The sequence below is a fragment of the Panulirus ornatus genome, chromosome 63, assembly GCF_036320965.1.
Source record: "Panulirus ornatus isolate Po-2019 chromosome 63, ASM3632096v1, whole genome shotgun sequence".
Taxonomy (NCBI): Eukaryota; Metazoa; Arthropoda; class Malacostraca; order Decapoda; family Palinuridae; genus Panulirus; species Panulirus ornatus.
Window position 1 is genome coordinate 2,509,752 of NC_092286.1, and position 27,631 is coordinate 2,537,382.

At 39.7% G+C, this 27,631-nt stretch overlaps 1 protein-coding gene across 1 annotated transcript in view; it reads left to right on the forward strand.

Moving 5' to 3' along the window:
- Cyfip (Cytoplasmic FMR1-interacting protein Sra-1) overlaps positions 1-27,631 on the forward strand; it is a 262,708-nt gene that overhangs the window by 176,992 nt on the left and 58,085 nt on the right. The window contains 6 exon segments of the mRNA XM_071656579.1: positions 1,738-1,811; positions 6,923-7,096; positions 15,840-15,914; positions 18,379-18,415; positions 18,417-18,533; positions 18,671-18,870. Of these exon segments, the coding sequence (XP_071512680.1) occupies positions 1,738-1,811; positions 6,923-7,096; positions 15,840-15,914; positions 18,379-18,415; positions 18,417-18,533; positions 18,671-18,870 (677 nt within the window).

Below are 27,631 nucleotides of genomic sequence, written 5' to 3' on the forward strand. Positions count from 1 at the left end.
GTAGCATTATCTAAATATATATATTTACCAAATGTGTCCAGATTTACTAATAGTAGTGATAGATGTGCTATTAGGTTTTGACAGAACTTTTCAGGCAGTCATGTATTACATACATTACAATGCATAGTAAAATTATTTGTTATATTTACAGTATGTTTTGAATGAACTCAGATATTACTTGCAGTATCTTGCTCTTGAGTTCTACACATTTTTTGCTGGTCATATTTGGTCAGCTTGCTTTTTGTTATGGATGTATGGGTGAGTTTAACATATCTTTCAATAACTTCAAGGCATTTTGTTATTCATCATTATCAGTGTTCCGTTAGTAATTCAGATATAGGTATTGCCATGTGAAAGTTTGATAATGTATTATTAAAGAATGTTAGAGAAAAAGGGCAACATAAGGAAATTGACTACTAAAACTGCAGAAATTATGGATTAATTTTCCTTGGGTATCAACTTACAGCAAGAGACCATGGCTCTTTCATTTATTTAATTATTCATTTTGTTTCTGTGAATGCTTTGGGCCATCCTTGTCACTTTGCAGCTATTTTTATACTTTTTGAAAGAAGGCAACTATACAAGATGTTCATAAGGAAAAAAAGGAGTAAGTAAAATTCTTATGAATTACTAATGTCTTATGTTTTGCCAACTTGCAATTCTAAGTTATAGTTATGCAGTCAGCTTAATTTTCTGTTATTGTTGTGCCCTTTTCAATAGAGGCATATCATAAGGATCTATTTGCTGGTATTATTGACATTGTAATCATCAGCATCCTCACTTTTATACTTGTTTTAGTTTTTACTATACAGTGGAGTGACACCGAGTTTTTCAAAACACTTGTAATATCTTGGTAAATGTTCACACAGGTCAGCATTACATGACGTGAAGCTCTTAGAATGAATTTTTGGTCTTTACACTTGTCAGCAAAGCAGCCTGGCTACTTTTGTTGTTATTAAGATGTTGTACAGTATATATATAGGCATGGCTCTTGCTTTGAATGCATTGATTAATGTTTATAAGATAATATATTTTCGTTTTTTATGGAAGCAGAAAATTATCTTGTGTAGTGCACAATCTAATATACATTTGATGTATACCTGTGTACTGCATCTGCTTTTCTTATGGCTTGCATATTAAAGATTCAATAATTTATTACATGTTTAGTGAATTTCATTAATCATCTAACTGCTGTTGAACTGAGAAATTTTGGGTTTATACATCATTTAAACTTACTAACCAGCAGAAAAAAGAACATATCCTTTACTAAGATCAGTTTGAAAATATTATTATTGTATTGAGCAATCGTATTATATTAACCTCTCTATATATCTTGTGCTGTATATCCATGCCATAAACCCCAGGCGGTGATGGGCAACAAAGTCATGCATTGAGCTACCTAATCTGTGTTGCAAAGAATTTACATTTCCTAGTTGTGCTGAAAATCTTTTTATGTGTATGAAATTTGGATATACCAATAAATTTGTGTGATAGTTTCTAGTGGACCAATATTTTTGTGGACCGGATGATGAGTTAGTCATGCCCATCACTAACCTACTGCATTAAGTAGTGAAATGAAGTTCTGCATTTTCTTTATTTTTTATTGGATTTATGGATGCTGATATGTTTACATATAAATGTACATATAAATCACTTAGCATAAAGCTTAATGGAGAATATTAATATTTGACCTGTCTATATTCATTGGTTTATACGATCTTTATGTTCCTTCAACAGTTTCCCATCGAGATGTCCATGCCTTGGATTCTTACTGACCATATCCTCCGCACCAAAGATGCTTCAATGATGGAGTAAGATATATTTCTATTTTATGAAGACTTTATATTTTTATCTTGAAGGATAATGATACTATTATTATTATTTGATCTAAGGGAACAGTATGTTCCCCACTATAACTATCATTCTACCGTCAGTGGCTATATCTCACAATGCAGTAGAAATGACAGTGCAGAATCCACACCTAGTGCTTCTTTTATGGCATGATTTAGTGTTTCTTAGAACCAGTTCCTTTTTTCCACGCATAAAATCTCACTGTCCTGCTACCTCACCATTAATTTGTCTTTAGGTTTATGTGACATTTCACTTAGGTGTCCAGGTTTTTCAGTCTTGTTGCATTCTTTCTTTTTGTATCGTCCATATTGCCTCAATTCACAGTAAGACTTTATAGCCAAGAAATTAGCCTTTTCTACTATCTTAGTCTCTGTAGTCAGGATATCATCTCCCATTTACTAGTATATTGATTTATGCCATCTCCACCTGACATCCCAGTTTCATACATTGTTCCATGATGACACCTCTTTCTTCCAAAAATCTTACCTCATTCATGTGCATTCTTTTAGTTTTCTGTCTTGTTTATACCCTTTATATACGTGTAGTCTGCTTCAGCATTATAAGATTTATGCTATTCACCCACTTCTTTTTATGTGATATTTTTTTCCAAATTTCTGTGGTACACCTTTTTTATTTTGCTTTATTATGTTCAAGCTCTTTATACCTTTCAAGTGTTACCAGCTCTTTGCTTATACATTCTTTATCTTCTCCATAGCACATATTTAAATCTGTCTTTTTCACTTTTTGACATTATTTGTTGAATCACCTCTCTTTACGTTTCTTGCCTCTGATATCCAGGCACTAATTCTGCCATTATGTTTCTTAGAACCTCCTTTAATATTGCTCTATATGCAGGTTTTGAAATTCCAGCTCCCATTGTATATTGCTAAAGGACCTGTTTTGCCATGTACATGGGTATATTTTGAAATACTTTTGGGTTGTGTTCTTGAAAACCTGAAAGTAGAGTAAATGATTTTTTATCAAAATGCATTTTCCCATAAGATCTAATTTTATGACCTTTGATGTATTCTTATGAAATGATTTTCTGTCTCAAAACTGCTTACGTAGATGACATTTTTCAACACGACAGAAATTTTCATGTATGAATATTTAGAATAATTAGACAGTTAATAAAAAACAAGTAATTCACTAAACAGCAACTGTGATGCACCTTGTTTTGGGTTATCCTGTGGTGAGATGTTGTGGAATGGTGGAAGGATTGCTTGGAGGGTGATGGAAGGGCAGTAGGAGCTTCTTCCTCCCTCCCATGAATCATTAGTACCATCATCGTGAGGTGATGTTACCACTGGGTAGACAGTGGTTGGAAATGTGTCTGATGTTGATCACTTTATTTCCTAATATCAATATAGAGTTCCTTGTAGCATGTGAACACATCATTCATCATTTTCAAAACTTTCACTTTGTGTTCATGAATGAGGTCATGTTTGCAATGTTTTCAGTAACATTCTCACCACAATTTAAGAAGTCAGACAATTGGTTTTGTCAACTGTTTTGGGGCAGATGGAGCTTTTACATAGTCCCTCTCCTCCTACCCTGCAGACACTTTTGCAACAGCATTATTAATTCATTGTTAGTTGGGCCTTTACCTTGGGAGTTTAGCAACTCAACAGTGTCACCTTCTTTGACTTCCTCAAAGCCAACATCATGAGCCATGCTAACAATGTCTTCCAGATGGTTTGCTGACTGTCACTTGCAGAACTCTCTGATGTCATGCATATATTTTGGTCAAATCACCTTCCATGTACCATTCATAGTCATCTCTTTTATTTTTTTTTTTCTAGGAATTTGGAAAGTTTTAGGCAGCTTTCATGATATTCACCATTATAAATACACAGAATTCCAGTATTGTTGGCTTACCCTTGCCACTGAAGTCCACCCTCACATATAAGCACAGATTGGCTTCAGCAAAGCCTTATATAATTCTAGGATTCTGGGATTTTGTTTAAAGGGCTTAGACTTGAAATATCTTGCAACATTGCCACCATGATGAAGCATCAAATTTGAAGCCTGGTACAGACTTTTCTTCCTTGAAAATTAAAATCCTTGTGGTGGACATACATATCATGAACAAATCAATGTCATCCTTATTAGATGCCTGCACCAGGGATTTATATTCCTGGTACCATACAGCAGGGTATTGGGAGGGTTATTGACAGCTGTGTAGTGAGCTAGTGCTTCTGTAGTTGTCAAGGTACACTCCTTTGACCCAGGTAGCTGTTTTTTCTTTCTGCCTCATGTACATATGGACTGTTGGCATTCTTTCCACAAACATACAGTCTCTCCTTGTCACACATAACACTTGACAGCACCTAACTCACACAACTCATTCTCTGTAATTCTAGATCTTCCTGCAGTGAGTGCTGTGTGCTAACCCAGCCTTTTGGCAAAATGGTAGGAGCAATAGATAGAATTAGTTGATAGGAACATTAGGTAGAAACATTATGTAGAAGCATTTGATAGGTGCAATAGGTAGAAGTAGTAGGTTGGAATATTTGTTAGGAACATTAGCTAGACACATTAGGTAGAAGTAGTTGGTAAGAACATCAGGTAGGGTTCTTTGAAAACACTGCACTAGAGTTGCCCCTCTGCCAGTGGCCTAAGGGTAAGGCAGTAAAGGCTAAGAAGCAGCACTGGAGTTCAGCAGTTATGGGAACTCTCTTGCCATAGCCACCCACTGGAGGGAGTTCCCAAAGGGAACAGATGTTGGAGATATAGATAGATAGGTGGCTTGATTAAGTAATGAAAGGATAAGAGAAAGATTTGGTAATAAAAGGAGTGTGGTTGAGAGAGCTCATGAAGGTGTGAGGAAATGTTACAAAGAGAATGTATGTTACTAAACTGGAGCGAACAAGAAGAATAGGGAGATCAAATTGGAGATGGAATGATGGAGGAAGAAAGATTTTGAACAATCTGGGCCTGAATGATGGAGTAAGAAAGATTTTGAACAATCTGGGCTTGAATGATGGAGTAAGAAAGATTTTGAGCGATATGGGCGTGAATGATGGAGTAAGAAAGATTTTGAGAGATCTGGGCCTAAACATGCAAGAGGGTAAAGGGTGCGCATTGTATAGAGTGAATTGGAATGATGTGGCATACTGTGGTCAATGCTGTCACTGGCCTAAGCCAGGGCTTGTTAAGTGTCTCTTGTAAACCATGGATATGTCTGTGGAGCCTGCTTGTGGATATGGAGCTGTCGTTATGGTGCATTACACATGACAGCTAGAGAACAGATGTGAGCAAATGTGGCCTTTTTTTGTTCCTGGTGGTACCTCGCTAACATGCGAAATGGTGATCAAGTGGTTTTGGTGCTTTATGATAGAGTGAATTAGAATGATGTGGTATACGGGGGCCGACATGCTGTAAATGTGAATATGAGCAAGACTGTAAGGTTCACTTGGGTTGAGGGACAAGTTAATTGGGATGTAAGTTTGAGTGGAGAAAAATTGGAGGAAGTGAAGTGTTTTAGATATCTAGGAGTGGACGTAGCAGCGGATGGAACCATGGAAGCGGAAGTGAGTCACAGGGTGGGGGAGGGGGCAAAGGTTCTGGGAGGAATGAAGAATGTGTGGAAGGAGAGAACATTATCTTGGAGGGCAAAAATAGGTATGTTTGAAGGAATAGTGGTTCCAACAATGTTATATGGTTGCGAGGCTTGGGCTATAGATAGGGTTGTATGGAGAAGGGTGTATGTGTTGGAAATGAAATGTGTAAGGACAGTATGTGGTGTGAGATTGTATGATCAAGTAAGCAATGAAAGGGTAAGAGAGATGTGTGGAAATAAAAAGAGTGGGTATGTTGAAATGGTTTGTACGTATGGAGAGAATGAGTGAGGAAAGATTGACAAAGAAGATATATGTGTCAGAGGTGGAGGAAAGATGAAGTGGGAGACTAAATTGGAGGTGGAAGGATGGAGTTAAAAAGGTTTTGAGCTATCAGGGCCTGAACATACAGGAGGGTGAGAGGCGTAAAAAGGAATAAAGCGAATTGGAACGATGTGGTATACTGGGGTCAACGCACTATCAGCGGACTGAACCAGGGCATGTGAGGTGTCTGGGGTAAACCATGGTCTGTAGGGCCCAGATGTGGATAGGGAGCTGTGGTTTTAGTGCATTACACATGACAGCTAGAGACTGTGTGTGAAAGAATGTGGCCTTTTTGTGTATATCCACTCATATGCACATATATATAGTGAGTGCATTGGCTTCTGTGGTTTTAGTGCATTACACATGACAGCTGGAGACTGTGTGTGAAAGAATGTGGCCTTTTTGTGTATATCCACTCATATGCACATATATATAGTGAGTGCCTTGGCTTGGTGCTGCTGTATGTGCTTTGAACACCTTGGAGCTGGTGAGTCACTGATGTTGACCTGGTGGTGGTCACTGATTGTTCGAGTGAACCTGGTAGTTGAGCAAACAGCTTTGGTAGTCTAAAGATCAACTGAAAAGGGTGAGTGAATGAGTAGCTTGCTTACCAGCATTATGAGGGTAGGAATGATTTTGACCCAAATGTTCCTAAAGAATATCTCATTGCTCATGGGTCACTGCCTTAGAGAGAAACCTTCATCTTTCTGATTTTCTTTTTCTTTCCTTCCTATGGATGAAATGTAAGGATTGTTATTACCTGACCCATCTTCTCTTACTCTTGTATTTGATACATTTGAACTCATACACTTGACCCATCTTCTCTTACTCCTTTATTTGATACATTTAAACTCATACACTTGACCCCTCTTCTTTTACTCTTTTATTTGATACATTTGAACTCATACACTTGACCCATCTTCTCTTACTCTTTTATTTGATACTTTTGAACTCTTACACTAATACTGTATGGAATATATTGTAAATTTGTTATGGTATAGTGAACTTTAATTCCATACATGTCTTGTATTCCATTGATTTATACAATGACTCTTAAGATCATGTACAATCAGAAACAAACTTTGTACTAAAGATTTGTTAACAGGCTGTGTCATTGTTCATCTTTATTTCTGGACACATATCAAAACTTTGTTAATAGAGTGTGTCATTGTTCATTTTTATTCCAGGTGTGTCCTGTATCCTCTAGATTTATACAACGATAGTGCATACTATGCTCTAACTCAGTTCCGTAAGCAGTTTCTTTATGATGAAATTGAGGCAGAGGTCAACCTGTGTTTTGATCAGTTTGTGTTCAAGTTGTCTGAGCAAGTCTTCGCTTATTATAAACATCTTGCTGGCAGGTTTGTTTTCAGTATGCTTAGTTTACTGTGTGCCCTTTTTATGTGAGTGGTGTGTTTGTATGGTATTTGGAATTTAACATCAGTAGGAATATGCCTAGTTTATGGTTGTTTCTAATGAATTTCTTAATTATGATAATATGCTAATTTTTTCATGTACAGTTAATTCTACCATCTCAGCAAGGTAGTGTCAGGTGTAATATTGAATAAGATGTATGATAACATCTCTGTTAGGAATATTATCACTAAATGAAAATATGTCATTACACACACACACACACACACACAAACACACACACACACACACACACACACACACACACACACACACACACACACACACACACACACACACGTGCACATCAACTGATTTAAGGCATTATATATATATATATATATATATTTTTGCATACATAACACTTCAGGATTACTTCCAGAGAGTGGTACCCTCTGTAATGACTCACTACAGTGAACAAGAGACACAGCAGCAATACTTAAATCAAAACACTGAGAGGTTATTCAAATTAAACAAAAACTAGAGCTTATATGGTGACTCCTGGCCCCTGCTATACAAAACATCATATGATGACTCCCAACAGTGAAAGGTTAATGCACCAGAACCAGAGCCCTACCTTCCACCATTACAGCAGCCACTCTCAATATCTAATTAGATAACCACTACAAACCTATAAAGAAGCCCACAATTTCATCTATATAAGGAGGCTTTTGCAACAATTCTTTTAAAAAGTGTCTGCATACAAACAGACAGACATACACAAATACAATCAAAAATAACCTATAAGTCATGATGTTCTCTAGTTTTGGCAAAATGAAAGTAATCCTGAAGTGTTATGTATGCAAATTTTTTAATGTATATGTGTAAATATACACATATATTTACACATATATACACATATATTTCTCCCCTATCCCCTGGGGATAGGGGAGAAAGAATACTTCCCACGTATTCCCTGCGTGTCGTAGAAGGCGACTAAAAGGGGAGGGAGCGGGGGGCTGGAAATCCTCCCCCTCTCGTTTTTTTTTTAGTTTTCCAAAAGAAGGAACAGAGAATTGGGCCAGGTGAGGGTATTCCCTCAAGGCCCAGTCCTCTGTTCTTAACGCTACCTCGCTAATGCGGGAAATGGCGAATAGTTTGAAAGAAAAGAAAAAGATATATATATATATATATATATATATATATATATATATATATATATATATATATATATATATATATATATCTTTTTTCTTTTCTTTCTTTCAAACTATTCGCCATTTCCCGCATTAGCGAGGTAGCGTTAAGAACAGAGGACTGGGCCTTTGAGGGAATACCCTCACCTGGCCCAATTCTCTGTTCCTTCTTTTGGAAAAAAAAAAAAAAAAAAAAAAACGAGAGGGGAGGATTTCCAGCCCCCCGCTCCCTCCCCTTTTAGTCGCCTTCTACGACACGCAGGGAATACGTGGGAAGTATTCTTAATCCCCTATCCCCAGGGATATATATATATATATATATATATATATATATATATATATATATATATATATATATATATATATATATATATATGATAGAGTTGATAGAGATGCTCTGTGGAAGGTATTAAGAATATATGGTGTGGGAGGCAAGTTGTTAGAAGCAGTGAAAAGTTTTTATCGAGGATGTAAGGCATGTGTACGTGTAGGAAGAGAGGAAAGTGATTGGTTCTCAGTGAATGTAGGTTTGCGGCAGGGGTGTGTGATGTCTCCATGGTTGTTTAATTTGTTTATGGATGGGGTTGTAAGGGAGGTAAATGCAAGAGTCCTGGAAAGAGGGGCAAGTATGAAGTCTGTTGGGGATGAGAGAGCTTGGGAAGTGAGTCAGTTGTTGTTCGCTGATGATACAGCGCTGGTGGCTGATTCATGTGAGAAACTGCCGAAGCTGGTGACTGAGTTTGGTAAAGTGTGTGGAAGAAGAAAGTTGAGAGTAAATGTGAATAAGAGCAAGGTTATTAGGTACAGTAGGGGTGAGGGTCAAGTCAATTGGGAGGTGAGTTTGAATGGAGAAAAACTGGAGGAAGTGAAGTGTTTTAGATATCTGGGAGTGGATCTGTCAGCGGATGGAACCATGGAAGCGGAAGTGGATCATAGGGTGGGGGAGGGGGCGAAAATTTTGGGAGCCTTGAAAAATGTGTGGAAGTCGAGAACATTATCTCGGAAAGCAAAAATGGGTATGTTTGAGGGAATAGTGGTTCCAACAATGTTGTATGGTTGCGAGGCGTGGGCTATGGATAGAGATGTGCGCAGGAGGATGGATGTGCTGGAAATGAGATGTTTGAGGACAATGTGTGGTGTGAGGTGGTTTGATCGAGTAAGTAACGTAAGGGTAAGAGAGATGTGTGGAAATAAAAAGAGCGTGGTTGAGAGAGCAGAAGAGGGTGTTTTGAAATGGTTTGGGCACATGGAGAGAATGAGTGAGGAGAGATTGACCAAGAGGATATATGTGTCGGAGGTGGAGGGAACGAGGAGAAGAGGGAGACCAAATTGGAGGTGGAAAGATGGAGTGAAAAAGATTTTGTGTGATCGGGGCCTGAACATGCAGGAGGGTGAAAGGAGGGCAAGAAATAGAGTGAATTGGAGTCATGTGGTATACAGGGGTTGACGTGCTGTCAGTGGATTGAAGCAAGGCATGTGAAGCGTCTGGGGTAAACCATGGAAAGCTGTGTAGGTATGTATATTTGCGTGTGTGGACGTGTGTATGTACATGTGTATGGGGGGGGGGGGGGTTGGGCCATTTCTTTCGTCTGTTTCCTTGCGCTACCTCGCAAACGCGGGAGACAGCGACAAAGTATAAAAAAAAAAAAAAAAAAAAAAAAATATAATTTGTTTATGGATGGGGTTGTTAGGGAGGTGAATGCAAGAGTTTTGGAAAGAGGGGCAAGTATGAAGTCTGTTGTGGATGAGAGAGCTTGGGAAGTGAGTCAGTTGTTGTTTGCTGATGATACAGCGCTGGTGGCTGATTCATGTGAGAAACTGCAGAAGCTGGTGAGTGAGTTTGGTAAAGTGTGTGAAAGAAGAAAGTTAAGAGTAAATGTGAATAAGAGCAAGGTTATTAGGTACAGTAGGGTTGAGGGTCAAGTCAATTGGGAGATAAGTTTGAATGGAGAAAAACTGGAGGAAGTAAAGTGTTTTAGATATCTGGGAGTGGATCTGGCAGCGGATGGAACCATGGAAGCGGAAGTGAATCATAGGGTGGGGGAGGGGGCGAAAATCCTGGGAGCCTTGAAGAATGTGTGGAAGTCAAGAACCTTATCTCGGAAAGCAAAAATGGGTATGTTTGAAGGAATAGTGGTTCCAACAATGCTGCATGGTTGCCAGGCGTGGGCTATGGATAGAGTTGTGCGCAGGAGGGTGGATGTGCTGGAAATGAGATGTTTGAAATGGTTTGGGCTCATGGAGAGAATGAGTGAGGAAAGATTGACCAAGAGGATATATGTGTCGGAGGTGGAGGGAATGAGGAGAAGTGGGAGACCAAATTGGAGGTGGAAAGATGGAGCGAAAAAGATTTTGAGTGATCGGGGCCTGAACATGCAGGAGGGTGAAAGGCGGGCAAGGAATAGAGTGAATTGGATCGATGTGGTATACCGGGGTTGACGTGCTGTCAGTGGATTGAATCAGGGCATGTGAAGCGTCTGGGGTAAACCATGGAAAGTTGTGTGGGGCCTGGATGTGGAAAGGGAGCTGTGGTTTCGGGCATTATTGCATGACAGCTAGAGATTGAGTGTGAATGAATGGGGCCTTTGTTGTCTTTTCCTAGCGCTACCTCGCACACATGAGGGGGAAGGGGGTTGTTGTTCCATGTGTGGCGAGGTGGCGATGGGAATGAATAAAGGCAGACAGTGTGAATTGTGTGCATGGGTATATATGTATGTGTCTGTGTGTGTATATATATGTGTACATTGAGATGTATAGGTATGTATATTTGCGTGTGTGTATATACATGTGTATGGGGATGAGTTGGGCCTTTTCTCTCGTCTGTTTCCTTGCGCTACCTCGCAAACGCGGGAGACAGCGACAAAGCAAAATAAATATAAAATATAAATAATGTATATATATATATCCCTGGGGATAGGTGAGAAAGAATACTTCCCACGTATTCCTGCGTGTCGTAGAAGGCGACTAAAAGGGAAGGGAGCGGGGGGCTGGAAATACTTCCCTCTCATTTTTTTTTTCCCAAAAGAAGGAACAGAGAAGGGGACCAGGTGAGGATATTCCCTCAAAGGCCCAGTCCTCTGTCCTTAATGCTACCTCGCTAATGCGGGAAGTGGCGAATAGTATGAAAGAAAGAAAGAATATATATTCTGTTCAGGAAATGAGGTACATATTGTTTATGTAACTTTAAGCCTCCAAGTGCTTTATACACAGTATTATTGTGCAGTACTCATTGTCATTTAGTGTGTACTTTGAAGACAGAAAACTCATATTTTATGATTATGTTGCCATATTTTACAAGAAATGTATTCAGTTAAGGTAAAATTTGCAGGGATGGCATCTTCAGACTGTGGAACATCCTTTGTGGATGAATGTAATCAGGGCCATCGATGTATATCAGAATGATGTTTTTTTGAGATTGATAAAGACAGCAAATGTAGATATGATATTTATTGTTTGCCTGAGGAATTATATGACCTCAAGATGAATATTGCACATGTAAATTTTTACATATATTGACCATAGAATATCTCTCATTTGTATGAAACGTTTGTTGTTGGTTTAAGCAAAAGGGTTTTACAAAGTTCATAAAATGATTCTCAAGGTTGAATGCTTGAAGCTTTCAGAAAGGTTTCCTTCCACATTATATTATCTTACATAGCAAGAAACAGGCAGGCTCGGGATTCATTATTGCAAAGACTGCTAGTGATGCAAATGCTGTGCACATTTTATTGTATGATTTTTAGCGTATGGTTGAATCAAAGGCTTAGTTAGTTGTTGTCAACTGTTCTTCTCCATATGTAATTATGTTACACTTTCAACTTGTTTATAAGAACATAGTAAAAGAAAGAGACTCTGAGAAATAGAAGCACATGGTTGTGAAAATTGTTAGAATGTACCTTGAAACAAGATTTTTGCAATGAAGCACACATGCTGTTGAATAAAGTTATAGCTGAAAAAAGGAGATCAAATGAAGATCCCTTTTTTCCAAACATTTCACTCAGATTCCATGGCAGGCAGAATATATCACACTGTTGTCCTGAGGTATGAGAACAATGAAAAGGAAAGCATATTCTTGAGGATATATATAGCTAGAATTAAGATGCGTAAGACTTCTTGCCAAGACCTTTCTTCCAAATCTCACAACCATGTGCTATGATATTTAGTGTAGATCTCATTGATCATGGTAATGATCAGATTCAGTTACAGAGGCCCTGGAGTCCCCCAAAAATGTACTGTAAGGATACTTACAGTAATTAAAAAAACTGAATTAGAAAAATGATTTGATATTAGAATTGTCAAAAAAAAAAAATTGTCAGTAATTGCAGTATCTCTTTCTCCAACAAATGCCAGTTCACTTCATCCCTGCCATGTGCATCATCAACACACCCACAATAAGTGTAAATTCAGTATACCACCTATAGGTACATTTTTTTCATCCTTGGCAAACTTTCTTCTTTTACAACTTCAGTAAACCAAATTTACTTCACCCTGTCAAATGCATCTTCTTGCCACCAGAGAAACATAATTTATTGGGGTGCAGATTGTTGGAGAGAAAAAGAGTGAAATGAAACATGTTCTCCCTCTTATGGATAGAGACTTAAAACAACTTTTTCAAATCTATCAGATTACTGATGGTAATATTCAAAGTCATTAGCTTGTTTTCAGGTGCAGTGAAATTATAATGAAGTCCATAAGATAGCTATGTTAGCTTGCAGATTGAAACTTTAACCTTTATGTTAATCCTTTCTGTCCATAACATTTTTAAAAGTTGTCTTTCTAGCATATTGAATAACTGCAAATCTTGAAATATCAGAAATAATTATTATGAACCATATAGCTCTGTAACTCTTCAGTTAGATATTCTTTTCAGCCTCTTGAATCTCAGAATTCTGAGTTGTATAAAAGATGAATTTAACCATACATAGTAAAAGGTACTCATATAACAGTGAACAGTAGTACATTTCACTCACTTCTGACACTCTGATAATCTGTAGAAGTTTTAAGATGTTTCAGCATAATGCACTAAAAAATGCCTGAGTTTCAGTTTAGTTGCCACCGCATTTTTTTATTGTTCATTTTACGTACATTAAAAAGATTGATTACTAATTGTTGTTATTTTTTTATTATATATAGAAAATTCTTTTTATAATCGATGAGCTTTACTGATTTTTTTGAATGGTAGTAGAATCATAAAAGTATGTAAAATTTCCAGCTGCACCTGTCACATGATAGTAAGATGCCTAATGATTGATGGAGTGCATGTATAGTGCCAGTGTGTAAAGGCAAGAGGGATGAAGGTGTGTTCAAAGTACAGGGGTATAAGTGTTGAGTGAACCTGATAAGATGTATGGGAGAATTGTGATTAAGAGTTTGAAGGCATGTACAGAGCATCAGATTGAACAGGAACAGCTTGGCTTTAGAAGTAGAAGATGAGTGGATCAGGAGTTTGCTTTTAGAATGTGTTTAAAAAACACTTAGAAAACCAAGGAATTTGTATGTGGCATTTATGGATCTGGAAAAAGTATATGATGGGTTGATAGAGATGCCAAGTAGAAGTGTTAGGATATATGGTATGTAATGGTTTGGACACCTCTTGTATAATAACCATGATTTGGGCAAAACATGCCCCAATCAAGGCCATCATGGCTGAAAGAAAAAAGTAAAAGGCAAAAAGATGTAGAAATTGATCAATGATCTGCAGCTGTTTGTATACCTGATTCTGAAAGGAAGGAAGGTTATATGAAAAGACAAAAGGAGGAAGAGAATTCCACAACTTAGTTCTTCAAGGGAAGGAGATATCATGATAGCCTATCCTTGAGTGGCTGATCTCCACACAGAAACTATGGGAAGCAAATGCTGCCATTGTAGTTAACAAAAATAGAGTATGTGCCACCCCAATTGTGAGAACTGCATTCTTTACCTGGGCAAATACAATCCCCGTAGATATGAAATAGCCTTTCATGGGAAAAATAAGGCCACCAATGCAACACTCCAAGCATTTGGAAAGCAGACTTTGCAATGGACCGAATGACTGAAGAAATTCTAACTTGAAGAATGTACCTGTTGCAGCTGGAGAGAGGAAAGGGGAAGAAGAGCCAAGGAGAAGATTGAAAGAAGCTTTGTGGAATTATAGCCTGAACATTCAGGAGATTTAGATGCATGTGTTGGATAAAATGAATTACATCAATGTGCCATTTAAGGGGCAACATTCCGTCATTGGGCTAAACTAGGGCATGTGTGGGGCTTGACAGTGGATGGGAGGATGTGATTTTGATGCATTATACATGACAGCTACAGAGTGGATAAGTGCAAATGAGGCCATTTTGTCTGTTCTGACAATATTTCACTAAGGAGGGAGAGGCATTTTTGTATAAAAAGAGAAAATTGTTTTGCTAACATGAATTTATACCTGAGAAAAAGAATTTTTAAACTACTTGGTCATGTGTTGTGACATGTTGCATGGAATATTGTACAATCAAAGAGTATCAAACATATTTGTTTGTTATGGAAAATCATCTATTAATGGTGTCCATGGGTCCACCTTTCAATTACTTTGTGTTATATTTTGTATATTTCATGCTTTAAATATTTGTCCTGTGGCTCACATCACATTTTTTGTGATTTTATGCTTTACTTATTTATTCATTGATAAGTATCACAGCTTATTGGTTCATAACTGTAGGGCCTCCTATTTTGTAGATGTAAGTAAATTGATGATGTAATTTACTTTCGTACTTACAAGAAATACACTATTCACTTTATTTGATTTTTTATTATGATATTTCACATTTAGTAAAATGTTTATTTATGTTATTTATTATACTTAATCACTGTTTCCCGTGTCAGCGAAGTAGCGCCAGGAAACAGACGAAGAATGGCCCATCCACATATACAAATACACATACATAAATGCCCATACATGCACATATACATGCATATACATATCATATACATATCATGTACACATATACATACACATACATATACATACACATACACAGACATATACATATATATACATATTGGAAAGGATCACAATTTTGCGTGTGATCGAGATATTCCTATGAGTCCACTGGGAAAATGAAACACGAAAAGTTCCCAAGTGCACTTTCGTGTAATAATAACATCATCAGGGGAGACACAAGAGAGAAATATAACAGTCAGTTGATATACATCGAAGAGACGAAGCTAGGACGCCATTTGGACAATCACATGTTTACCAAATGGCGTCCTAGCTTCGTCTCTTCGATGTATATCAACTGACTGTTATATTTCTCTCTTGTGTCTCCCCTGATGATGTGATTATTACACGAAAGTGCACTTGGGAACTTTTCGTGTTTCAGTTTCCCCGTGGACTCATAGGAATATATACATATGTACATCTTCATACTTGCTTGCCTTTATCCATTTCTGGCACTAGAAAAACAGAAAAATGTATTGAACGACATGTTTTTTTGTGAGCTTTAATGTGTTTTAGAATTTTTTATTCGTGAACATATCTGGAAATTTTTGAAGGTCAGATGCCTCAGCTGAAGTGCATTCTTGTATATTTCAGTATCCTTTTGGACAAACGCTTCCGGAGTGAGTGTAGTCAACACAACATGAGGATTCACTATCCGCCTGCAAATAGGTGAGAAGTTAAACTGTGCCTTAGGCTATTTCTTAGCCTTTCTTTTTTTATTTTTTTATTATACTTTGTCGCTGTCTCCCGCGTTTGCGAGGTAGCGCAAGGAAACAGACGAAAGAAATGGCCCAACCCCCCCCATACACATGTATATACATACGTTCACACACGCAAATATACATACCTACACAGCTTTCCATGGTTTACCCCAGACGCTTCACATGCCTTGCTTCAATCCACTGACAGCACGTCAACCCCGGTATACCACATCACTCCAATTCACTCTATTCCTTGCCCTCCTTTCACCCTCCTGCATGTTCAGGCCCCGATCACACAAAATCTTTTTCACTCCATCTTTCCACCTCCAATTTGGTCTCCCTCTTCTCCTTGTTCCCTCCACCTCTGACACATATATCCTCTTGGTCAATCTTTCCTCACTCATCCTCTCCATGTGCCCAAACCACTTCAAAACACCCTCTTCTGCTCTCTCAACCACGCTCTTTTTATTTCCACACATCTCTCTTACCCTTACGTTACTCACTCGATCAAACCACCTCACACCACACATTGTCCTCAAACATCTCATTTCCAGCACATCCATCCTCCTGCGCACAACTCTATCCATAGCCCACGCCTCGCAACCATACAACATTGTTGGAACCACTATTCCTTCAAACATACCCATTTTTGCTTTCCGAGATAATGTTCTCGACTTCCACACATTCTTCAAGGCCCCCAGGATTTTCGCCCCCTCCCCCACCCTATGATCCACTTCCGCTTCCATGGTTCCATCCGCTGCCAGATCCACTCCCAGATATCTAAAACACTTCACTTCCTCCAGTTTTTCTCCATTCAAACTCACCTCCCAATTGACTTGACCCTCAACCCTACTGTACCTAATAACCTTGCTCTTATTCACATTTACTCTTAACTTTCTTCTTCCACACACTTTTCCAAACTCAGTCACCAGCTTCTGCAGTTTCTCACATGAATCAGCCACCAGCGCTGTATCATCAGCGAACAACAACTGACTCACTTCCCAAGCTCTCTCATCCCCAACAGACTTCATACTTGCCCCTCTTTCCAAAACTCTTGCATTTACCTCCCTAACAACCCCATCCATAAACAAATTAAACAACCATGGAGACATCACACACCCCTGCCGCAAACCTACATTCACTGAGAACCAGTCACTTTCCTCTCTTCCTACACGTACACATGCCTTACATCCTCGATAAAAACTTTTCACTGCTTCTAACAACTTTCCTCCCACACCATATATTCTTAGTACCTTCCACAGAGCATCTCTATCAACTCTTAGCCTTTCATATTCCAAAATTTTACTCTTCCTATCCAACATTGTTTATGCTCATTGGGTTACCTGGTTTCATTCTTGCTGTGTCCACTCCCAGGTATCTGCAGCACTTTAGATTCAAGCCAGCCTGTCTCTTTGCCCTGTTAAACCTGATAACCTTGCTTTTATTTATATTTACTCTAAGCTTCTTCCTTTCACACACTCTCCCAAACTCAGACACCAACCTCTGCAGTTTTTCACTGTGCCATGTCATCATCAAACAACAACTGATTTATTTTCAGGCCCCCTCATCCCATACAGACTGCATATCTGCCCTTCTCTACACATTTCTTAATCACTCAGCACCTAACTTTACACAGTGATACAGGATGGCATGAGGAGGGTCACTGGGAGGTTGGATCCCTCATATAATGAATATCTGTTCCTTATGCATTTCCACAACTTGTTTCACCACCAAACATGACACAGTGATACAAGATGAGTTAAAGAAGGTATTGTATGCATATGTGTGTGTGTGTGTGTGTGTGTGTGTGTGTGTGGGTGGGTGGGAGACCCCTACATCTTATTTTATCTCCAGGAGCTGGAGCCCCTGCAGAGTCAAACTGTTCTGTTGCACTAGGTACTTTCCTCATTTCTTGACCTCAGTACCAGATAAATCACATTCATACAGAATGATTATAAAGAAGTTCAAGAATGGGGAGGATATTAGTAAATTGATTTCATTCTTCAGTGAATATTCTTAATTGTTCTTGAATGTTCGTGTGACAAGATTAAGAAATTTTTTACCCTTTGTTACAAATGAGTTTTCGTGTCACCTGTCCATGGGACAGGTACTCCAGCAAGGAATGATATATATTGAAGAGGATTCAGAAGAACATGTATTATACTTAACTGGAAGTACCTGTGAAGAGATTTTACTTGTTGTAGGGATAACACTCAGTTCTATCTGAGTATCTTGCTTGTTTTCTGCTGCTGGACATATTCATAGTTGCTGAACCCCAGAACTTCTTTAAGCAGATGGAACAAGGGAGAAAAAGACTATTATGCTAAACAGAGAATAGAAATTCAGAGGTTATCGTAAGTATGGATTATGTGTACAGTTGTTGCATTGGATGCTTTGTTGATTTTAAGATGATTTACATGACTGATTGGCAGGTATGAGACTCTTCTAAAGCAGCGCCATGTTCAACTTCCTCGGTCGCAGCATTGATTTAAACAAGCTTATTTGCCAGCGTATCAATGCATCTATGCACAAATCTCTGGAAGTGGCTATAGCTCGCTTTGAAGGAGCTGACATTACTTCTGTGGTGGTCAGTTTTTAATATTCAAAGATATTTCAAATGTTGGTAAATTTGATTCCTGAGATTCTTGAATTTTTTGTAGATATCTTTACTTTACTGAAGTGTATTATTATGATTCATAAAGTTTTTTCTTTACCTTATTTCAGGAGCTAGAAGGCTTGATTGAGGTTAACAAGTTGACCCATAAACTCCTCAGCCAGTTGTTGGTATTAGATGACTTTGATGCCCAGCTGCGGGAGGCCAACCACAATGTATTAGCACCTTATGGTAGAACCACTCTTCATGTCTTCTGGGAGCTCAATTATGATTTCCTTCCTAATTATTGCTATAATGCAGCAACTGGCAGGTAAAATATATTCTCACAATGATGTACTGTTTTTGTAGTGTAGCATTGATCACTTATGGAAATATCTTAAGCTTAGGAAGATGATCAGTATTCTGATCAGTATTCTTTGTACTTTACTTTTCACTCTAGGGAAGCTTGATTGAAGGCCAGCTGAAGTTGTTTACCCCAGATTGTTTATTGCAAGCTGTTAATGGAGATTCATTGACAATTCTTGATTGATATATTGAAGTTGGGATATATTGATAGCTTGTAAGCTATTTTTTTAAGCTAAATCTTGAGTCTTTCAACTTTGAAGCTATTTTACCATATTTCTTTATCAAAGCTATTTTACCATATTTCTTTATCCAGCAAAACTCTATTTCTTTATTTCCTATATTTTACTCCCAGTTTCTCAGACTACATATGACCAGCTCTTAACTATTTGACCTTTGGCCATAAGGCATTGTTGTTTCCATGTCTTTGTGCTGAACTGCTTTATTTAAGGGCTTTCATTGTACTCCATTAAGATTGTTCTGGTTCATCTTAGGATGAACAAGTAATTTAACAATTTACAGTCTCTGATTATCATGACCACTCCTCAGACACAGGTCACACACACACACACACACTATTATATGTATTGCAAGAGGACACAGTGATGCACGTGATCTAGTATATGCACATAAGCAAGATTGTTCTGGTTCATCTTAGGATGAACAAGTAATTTAACATTTTAGAATCTCTGATTATCATGACCACTCTTCAGACACAGGTCACACACACACACACACACACACACACACACACACACACACACACACACACACACACACACACACACTATTATATGTATTGCAAGAGGACACAGTGATACACGTGATCTAGTATATGCATATAAGCAAGAGGAATACGAAACACGATAAGTTCCCAAGTGCACTTTTGTGTAATGATCATGTCATCAGGGGAGATACAAGAATAAGTTAGAAGACATAGAACGGTCAGTTGATATATAAGGAAGAGACACAGCTAAGATGCCATTGGTAGCACCAGGAAATACGAAAAATGGCCCATCCACTCATTCTTAATTTTCTAAAAGAAGGAACAGAGAAGGGGGCCAAGTGAGGATATTCCCTCAAAGGCTCAGTCCTCTGTTCTTAATGCCACCTTGTTAATGCAATAAATGGCGAATTGTATGGGAGGTGGGTTGATTAGAACGGGTAGTGAGTGGTGGGATGAAGAAGTAAGATTATTAGTGAAAGAGAAGAGAGAGGCATTTGGACGATTTTTGCAGGGAAAAAATGCAAATGAGTGGGAGATGTATAAAAGAAAGAGGCAGGAGGTCAGAAGAAAGGTGCAAGAGGTGAAAAAGAGGGCAAATGAGAGTTGGGGTGAGAGAGTATCATTAAATTCTAGGGAGAATAAAAAGATGTTTTGGAAGGTGGTAAATAAAGTGTGTAAGACAAGGGAGCAAATGGGAACTTCAGTGAAGGGGGCTAATGGGGAGGTGATAACAAGTAGTGGTGATGTGAGAAGGAGATGGAGTGAGTATTTTGAAGGTTTGTTGAATGTGTTTGATGATAGAGTGGCAGATATAGGATGTTTTGGTCAAGGTGGTGTGCAAAGTGAGAGGGTTAGGGAAAATGATTTGGTAAACAGAGAAGAGGTACTAAAAGCTTTGCGGAAGATGAAAGCTGGCAAGGCAGCAGGTTTGGATGGTATTCCAGTGGAATTTATTAAAAAAGGGGGTGACTGTATTGTTGACTAGTTGGTAAGGTTATTTAATGTATGTATGATTCATGGTGAGGTGCCTGAGGATTGGCGAAATGCTTGCATACTGCCATTGTACAGAGGCAAAGGGGATAAGAGTGGGTGCTCAAATTACAGAGGTATAAGTTTGCTGAGTATTCCTGTAAATTATATGGGAGGGTATTGATTGAGAGGGTGAAGGCATGTACAGAGCATCAGATTGGGGAATAGCAGTGTGGTCTCAGAAGTGGTAGAGGATGTGTGGATCAGGTGTTTGCTTTGAAGAATGTATGTGAGAAATACTTAGAAAAGCAAATGGATTTGTATGTAGCATTTATGGATCTGGAGAAGGCATATGATAGAGTTGATAGAGATGCTCTGTGGAAGGTACTAAGAATATATGGTGTGGGAGGCAAGTTGTTAGAAGCAGTGAAAAGTTTTTATTGAGGATGTAAGGCATGTGTACGTGTAGGAAGAGAGGAAAGTGATTGGTTCTCAGTGAATGTAGGTTTGTGGCTGGGGTGTGTGATGTCTCCATGGTTGTTTAATTTGTTTATGGATGGGGTTGTCAGGGAGGTGAATGCAAGAGTTATGGAAAGAGGGGCAAGTATGCAGTCTGTTGTGGATGAGAGAGCTTGGGAAGTGAGTCAGTTGTTGTTCGCTGATGATACAGTGCTGGTGGCTGATTCATGTGAGAAACTGCAGAAGCTGATGACTGAGTTTGGTAAATAGTGTGAAAGAAGAAAGTTAAGAGTAAATGTGAATAAGAGCAAGGTTATTAGGTACAGTAGGGTTGAGGGTCAAGTCAATTGGGAGGTAAGTTTGAATGGAGAAAAACTGGAGGAAATAAAGTGTTTTAGATATCTGGAAGTGGATCTGGCAGTGGATGGAAGCATGGAAGTGGAAGTGAATCATAGGGTGGGGGAGGGGGCGAAAATTCTGGGAGCCTTGAAGAATGTTTGGAAGTCGAGAACATTATCTCGGAAAGCAAAAATGGGTATGTTTGAAGGAATAGTAGTTCCAACAATGTTGTATGGTTGCAAGGCGTAGGCTATGGATAGAGTTGTGCGCAGGAGGGTGGATGTGCTGGAAATGAGATGTTTGAGGACAATATGTGGTGTAAGGTGGTTTGATCGAGTAAGTAATGTAAGGGTGAGAGAGATGTGTGGAAATAAAAAGAGTATGGTTGAGAGAGCAGAAGAGGGCGTTTTGAAATGGTTTGGTCACATGGAGAGAATGAGTGAGGAAAGATTGACCAAGAGGATATATGTGTCAGGGGTGGAGGGAACGAGGAGAAGTGGGAGACCAAATTGGAGGTGGAAAGATGGAGTGAAAAAGATTTTGAGTGATCGGGGCCTGAACATGCAGGAGGATGAAAGGTGTGCAAGGAATAGAGTGAATTGGAATGATGTGGTATATCGGGGTCGACGTGCTGTCAATGGACTGAACCAGGGCATGTGAAGCGTCTGGGGTAAACCATGGAAAGTTCTGTGGGGCCTGGATGTGGAAAGGGAGCTGTGGTTTCGGTGCATTATTACATGACAGCTAGAGACAGTGTGAACGAATGGGGCCTTTGTTGTCTTTTCCTAGCGCTACCCCGCACACATGAGGGGGGAGGGGGTTGTTATTCCATGTGTGGCGAGGTGGCGATGGGAATAAATAAAGGCAGACAGTATGAATTATTTTTTTTTTTTTTCTTTTGCTTTGTTGCTGTCTCCCGCGTTTGCGAGGTAGCGCAAGGAAACAGACGAAAGAAATGGCCCAACCCACCCCCATACACATGTATATACATACGTCCACACTCGCAAATATACATACCTACACAGCTTTCCATGGTTTACCCCAGATGCTTCACATGCCTTGATTCAATCCACTGACAGCACGTCAACCCCGGTATACCACATCGCTCCAATTCACTCTATTCCTTGCCCTCCTTTCACCCTCTTGCATGTTCAGGCGCCGATCACACAAAATCTTTTTCACTCCATCTTTCCACCTCCAGTTTGGTCTCCCTCTTCTCCTCGTTCCCTCCACCTCCGACACATATATCCTCTTGGTCAATCTTTCCTCACTCATTCTCTCCATGTGCCCAAACCATTTCAAAACACCCTCTTCTGCTCTCTCAATAACGCTCTTTTTATTTCCACACATCTCTCTTACCCTTACGTTACTTACTCGATCAAACCACCTCACACCACACATTGTCCTCAAACATCTCATTTCCAGCACATCCATCCTCCTGCGCACAACTGTATCCATAGCCCACGCCTCACAACCATACAACATTGGTGGAACCACTATTCCTTCAAACATACCCATTTTTGCTTTCCGAGATAATGTTCTCGACTTCCACACATTCTTCAAGGCTCCCAGAATTTTCGCCCCCTCCCCCACCCTATGATCCACTTCCACTTCCATGGTTCCATCCGCTGCCAGATCCACTCCCAGATATCTAAAACACTTCACTTCCTCCAGTTTGGCTCTGAGTGAAACGAAGCTCAAGGGTAAAGGGGAAGAGTGGTTTGGGAATGTCTTGGGAGTAAAGTCAGGGGTTAGTGAGAGGACAAGAGCAAGGGAAGGAGTAGCAGTACTCCTGAAACAGGAGTTGTGGGAGTATGTGATAGAATGTAAGAAAGTAAATTCTCGATTAATATGGGTAAAACTGAAAGTTGATGGAGAGAGATGGGTGATTATTGGTGCATATGCACCTGGGCATGAGAAGAAAGATCATGAGAGGCAAGTGTTTTGGGAGCGGCTGAATGAGTGTGTTAGTGGTTTTGATGCACGAGACCGGGTTATAGTGATGGGTGATTTGAATGCAAAGGTGAGTAATGTGGCAGTCGAGGGAATAATTGGTATACATAGGGGTGTTCAGTGTTGTAAATGGAAATGGTGAAGAGCTTGTAGATTTATGTGCTAAAAAAGGACTGGTGATTGGGAATACCTGGTTTAAAAAGCGAGATATACATAAGTATACTTATGTAAGTAGGAGAGATGGCCAGAGAGCGTTATTGGATTACGTGTTAATTGACAGGCGCGCGAAAGAGAGACTTTTGGATGTTAATGTGCTGAGAGGTGCAACTGGAGGGATGTCTGATCATTATCTTGTGGAGGGTAAGGTGAAGATTTGTATGGGTTTTCAGGAAAGAAGAGTGAATGTTGGGGTGAAGAGGGTGGTGAGAGTAAGTGAGCTTGGGAAGGAGACTTGTGTGAGGAAGTACCAGGAGAGACTGAGTACAGAATGGAAAAAGGTGAGAACAATGGAAGTAAGGGGAGTGGGGGAGGAATGGGATGTATTTAGGGAATCAGTGATGAATTATGTACATGTGTATATATGTATATGTCTGTGTGTGTATATATATATATATATATATATATATATATATATATATATGTATATGTTGAGATGTATAGGTATGTATATTTGGGTGTGTGGACGTGTATGTATATACATGTGTATGTGGGTAGGTTGGGCCATTCTTTCGTCTGTTTCCTTGCGCTACCTCGCAAACGCGGGAGACAGCGACAAAGCAAAATAAATAAATAAATATATATATATATAGGTATATATATTTAATGTATGTATGACTCATGGTGAGGTGCCTGAGGATTGTTAGAATGCATGCATAGTGCCATTGTACAAAGGCAAAGGGGATAAGAGTGAGTGCTCAAATTACAGAGGTATAAGTTTGTTGAGTATTCCTGGTAAATTATATGGGAGGTATTGATTGAGAGGGTGAAGGCATGTACAGAGCATCAGATTGGGGAAGAGCAGTGTGGTTTCAGAAGTGGTAGAGGATGTGTGGATCAGGTGTTTGCTTTGAAGAATGTATGTGAGAAATACTTAGAAAAGCAAATGGATTTGTATGTAGCATTTATGGATCTGGAGAAGGCATATGATAGAACTGATAGAGATGCTCTGTGGAAGGTATTAAGAATATATGGTGTGGGAGGCAAATTGTTAGAAGCAGTGAAAAATTTTCATCGAGGATGTAAGGCATGTGTACGTGTAGGAAGAGAGGAAAGTGATTGGTTCTCAGTGAATGTAGGTTTGCGGCGGCAGGGGTGTATGATGTCTCCATGGTTGTTTAATTTGTTTATGGATGGGGTTGTTAGGGAGGTGAATGCAAGAGTTTTGGAAAGAGGGGCAAGTATGAAGTCTGTTGTGGATGAGAGAGCTTGGGAAGTGAGTCAGTTGTTGTTCGCTGATGATACAGCGCTGGTGGCTGATTCATGTGAGAAACTGCTGAAGCTGGTGACTGAGTTTGGTAAAGTGTGTGAAAGAAGAAAGTTAAGAGTAAATGTGAATAAGAGCAAGGTTATTAGGTACAGTAGGGTTGAGGGTCAAGTCAATTGGGAGGTAAGTTTGAATGGAGAAAAACTGGTGGAAGTAAAGTGTGTTAGATATCTGGGAGTGGATCTGGCAGCGGATGGAACGATGGAAGCGGAAGTGAATCATAGGGTGGGGGAGGGGGCGAAAATCCTGGGAGCCTTGAAGAATGTGTGGAAGTCGAGAACATTATCTCGGAAAGCAAAAATGGGTATGTTTGAAGGAATAGTGGTTCCATCAATGTTGTATGGTTGCGAGGCGTGGGCTATGGATAGAGTTGTGCGCAGGAGGGTGGATGTGCTGGAAATGAGATGTTTGAGGACAATGTGTGGAGTGAGGTGATTTGATCGAGTAAGTAATGTAAGGGTAAGAGAGATGTGTGGAAATAAAAAGAGCGTGGTTGAGAGAGCAGAAGAGGGTGTTTTGAAATGGTTTGGGCACATGGAGAGAATGAGTGAGGAACGATTGACCAAGAGGATATATGTGTCGGAGGTGGAGGGAACGAGGAGAAGTGGGAGACCAAATTGGAGGTGGAAAGATGGAGTGAAAAAGATTTTGTGTGATCGGGGCCTGAACATGCAGGAGGGTTTCATGAAAGGAGGGCAAGGAATAGAGTGAATTGGATCGATGTTGTATACCGGGGTTGACGTGCTGTCAGTGGATTGAATCAGCGCATGTGAAGCGTCTGGGGTAAACCATGGAAAGTTCTGTGGGGCCTGGATGTGGAAAGGGAGCTGTGGTTTCGGGCATTATTGCATGACAGCTAGAGATTGAGCGTGAACAAATGGGGCCTTTGTTGTCTTTTCCTAGTGCTACCTCGCACACATGAGGGGGGAGTGGGATGGTATTCCATGTGTGGCGAGGTGGCGATGGGAATGAATAAAGGCAGACAGTGTGAATTGTGTGCATGGGTATATATGTGTGTGTCTGTGTGTGTGTATATATGTGTACATTAATATGTATAGGTATGTATATGTGCGTGTGTGGACGTATATGTATATACATGTGTATGTGGGTGGGTTGGGCCATTCTTTCGTCTGTTTCCTTGCGCTACCTCGCTAATGCGGGAGACAGCGACAAAGTATAATAAATGAATATAACAGCGACAAAGTATAATAAATGAATATATGAAAATATATATATATATATATTTTTTTTTTTTTTTTTTTTTTTTTTTTGCTTTGTTGCTGTCTACCGCGTTTGCGAGGTAGCGCAAGGAAACAGACGAAAGAAATGGCCCAACCCACCCCCATACACATGCCTTGATTCAATCCACTGACAGCACATCAACCCCGGTATACCACATCGCTCCAATTCACTCTATTCTTTGCCCTCCTTTCACCCTCCTGCATGTTCAGGCCCCGATCACACAAAATCTTTTTCACTCCATCTTTCCACCTCCAATTTGGTCTCCCTCTTCTCCTCGTTCCCTCCACCTCCGACACATATATCCTCTTGGTCAATCTTTCCTCACTCATTCTCTCCATGTGACCAAACCATTTCAAAACACCCTCTTCTGCTCTCTCAACTACGCTCTTTTTATTTCCACACATCTCTCTTACCCTTACGTTACTTACTCGATCAAACCACCTCACACCACACATTGTCCTCAAACATCTCATTTCCAGCACATCCATCCTCCTGCGCACAACTCTATCCATAGTCCACGCCTCGCAACCATACAACATTGTTGGAACCACTATTCCTTCAAACATACCCATTTTTGCTTTCCGAGATAATGTTCTCGACTTCCACACATTCTTCAAGGCTCCCAGAATTTTCGCCCCCTCCCCCACCCTATGATCCACTTCCGCTTCCATAGTTCCATCCGCTGCCAGATCCACTCCCAGATATCTAAAACACTTCACTTCCTCCAGTTTTTCTCCATTCAAACTCACCTCCCAATTGAATTGACCCTCAACCCTACTGTACCTAATAACCTTGCTCTTATTCACATTTACTCTTAACTTTCTTCTTTCACACACTTTACCAAACTCAGTCACCAGCTTCTGCAGTTTCTCACATGAATCAGTGAAGGGTGCAAATGGGGAGGTGATAACAAGTAGTGGTGATGTGAGAAGGGGATGGAGTGAGTATTTTGAAGGTTTGTTGAATGTGTTTGATGATAGAGTGGCAGATATAGGGTGTTTTGGTCGAGGTGGTGTGCAAAGTGCGAGAGTTAGGGAAAATGAGTTGGTAAACAGAGAAGAGGTAGTAAAAGCTTTGCGGAAGATGAAAGCCGGCAAGGCAGCAGGTTTGGATGGTATTGCAGTGGAATTTATTAAAAAAGGGGGTGACTGTATTGTTGACTGGTTGGTAAGGTTATTTAATGTGTGTATGACTCATGGTGAGGTGCCTGAGGATTGGCGGAATGCTTGCATAGTGCCATTGTACAAAGGCAAAGGGGATAAGAGTGAGTGCTCAAATTACAGAGGTATAAGTTTGTTGAGTATTCCTGGCAAATTATATGGGAGGGTATTGATTGAGAGGGTGAAGGCATATATATATATATATATTTTTCTTTTTCTTTCAAACTATTCGCCATTTCCCGCATTAGCGAGGTAGCGTTAAGAACAGAGGACTGGGCCTTTGAGGGAATACCCTCACCTGGCCCAATTCTCTGTTCCTTCTTTTGGAAAATTGAAAAAAAAAAAACAAAAACGAGAGGGGGGAGGATTTCCAGCCCCCCGCTCCCTCCCCTTTTAG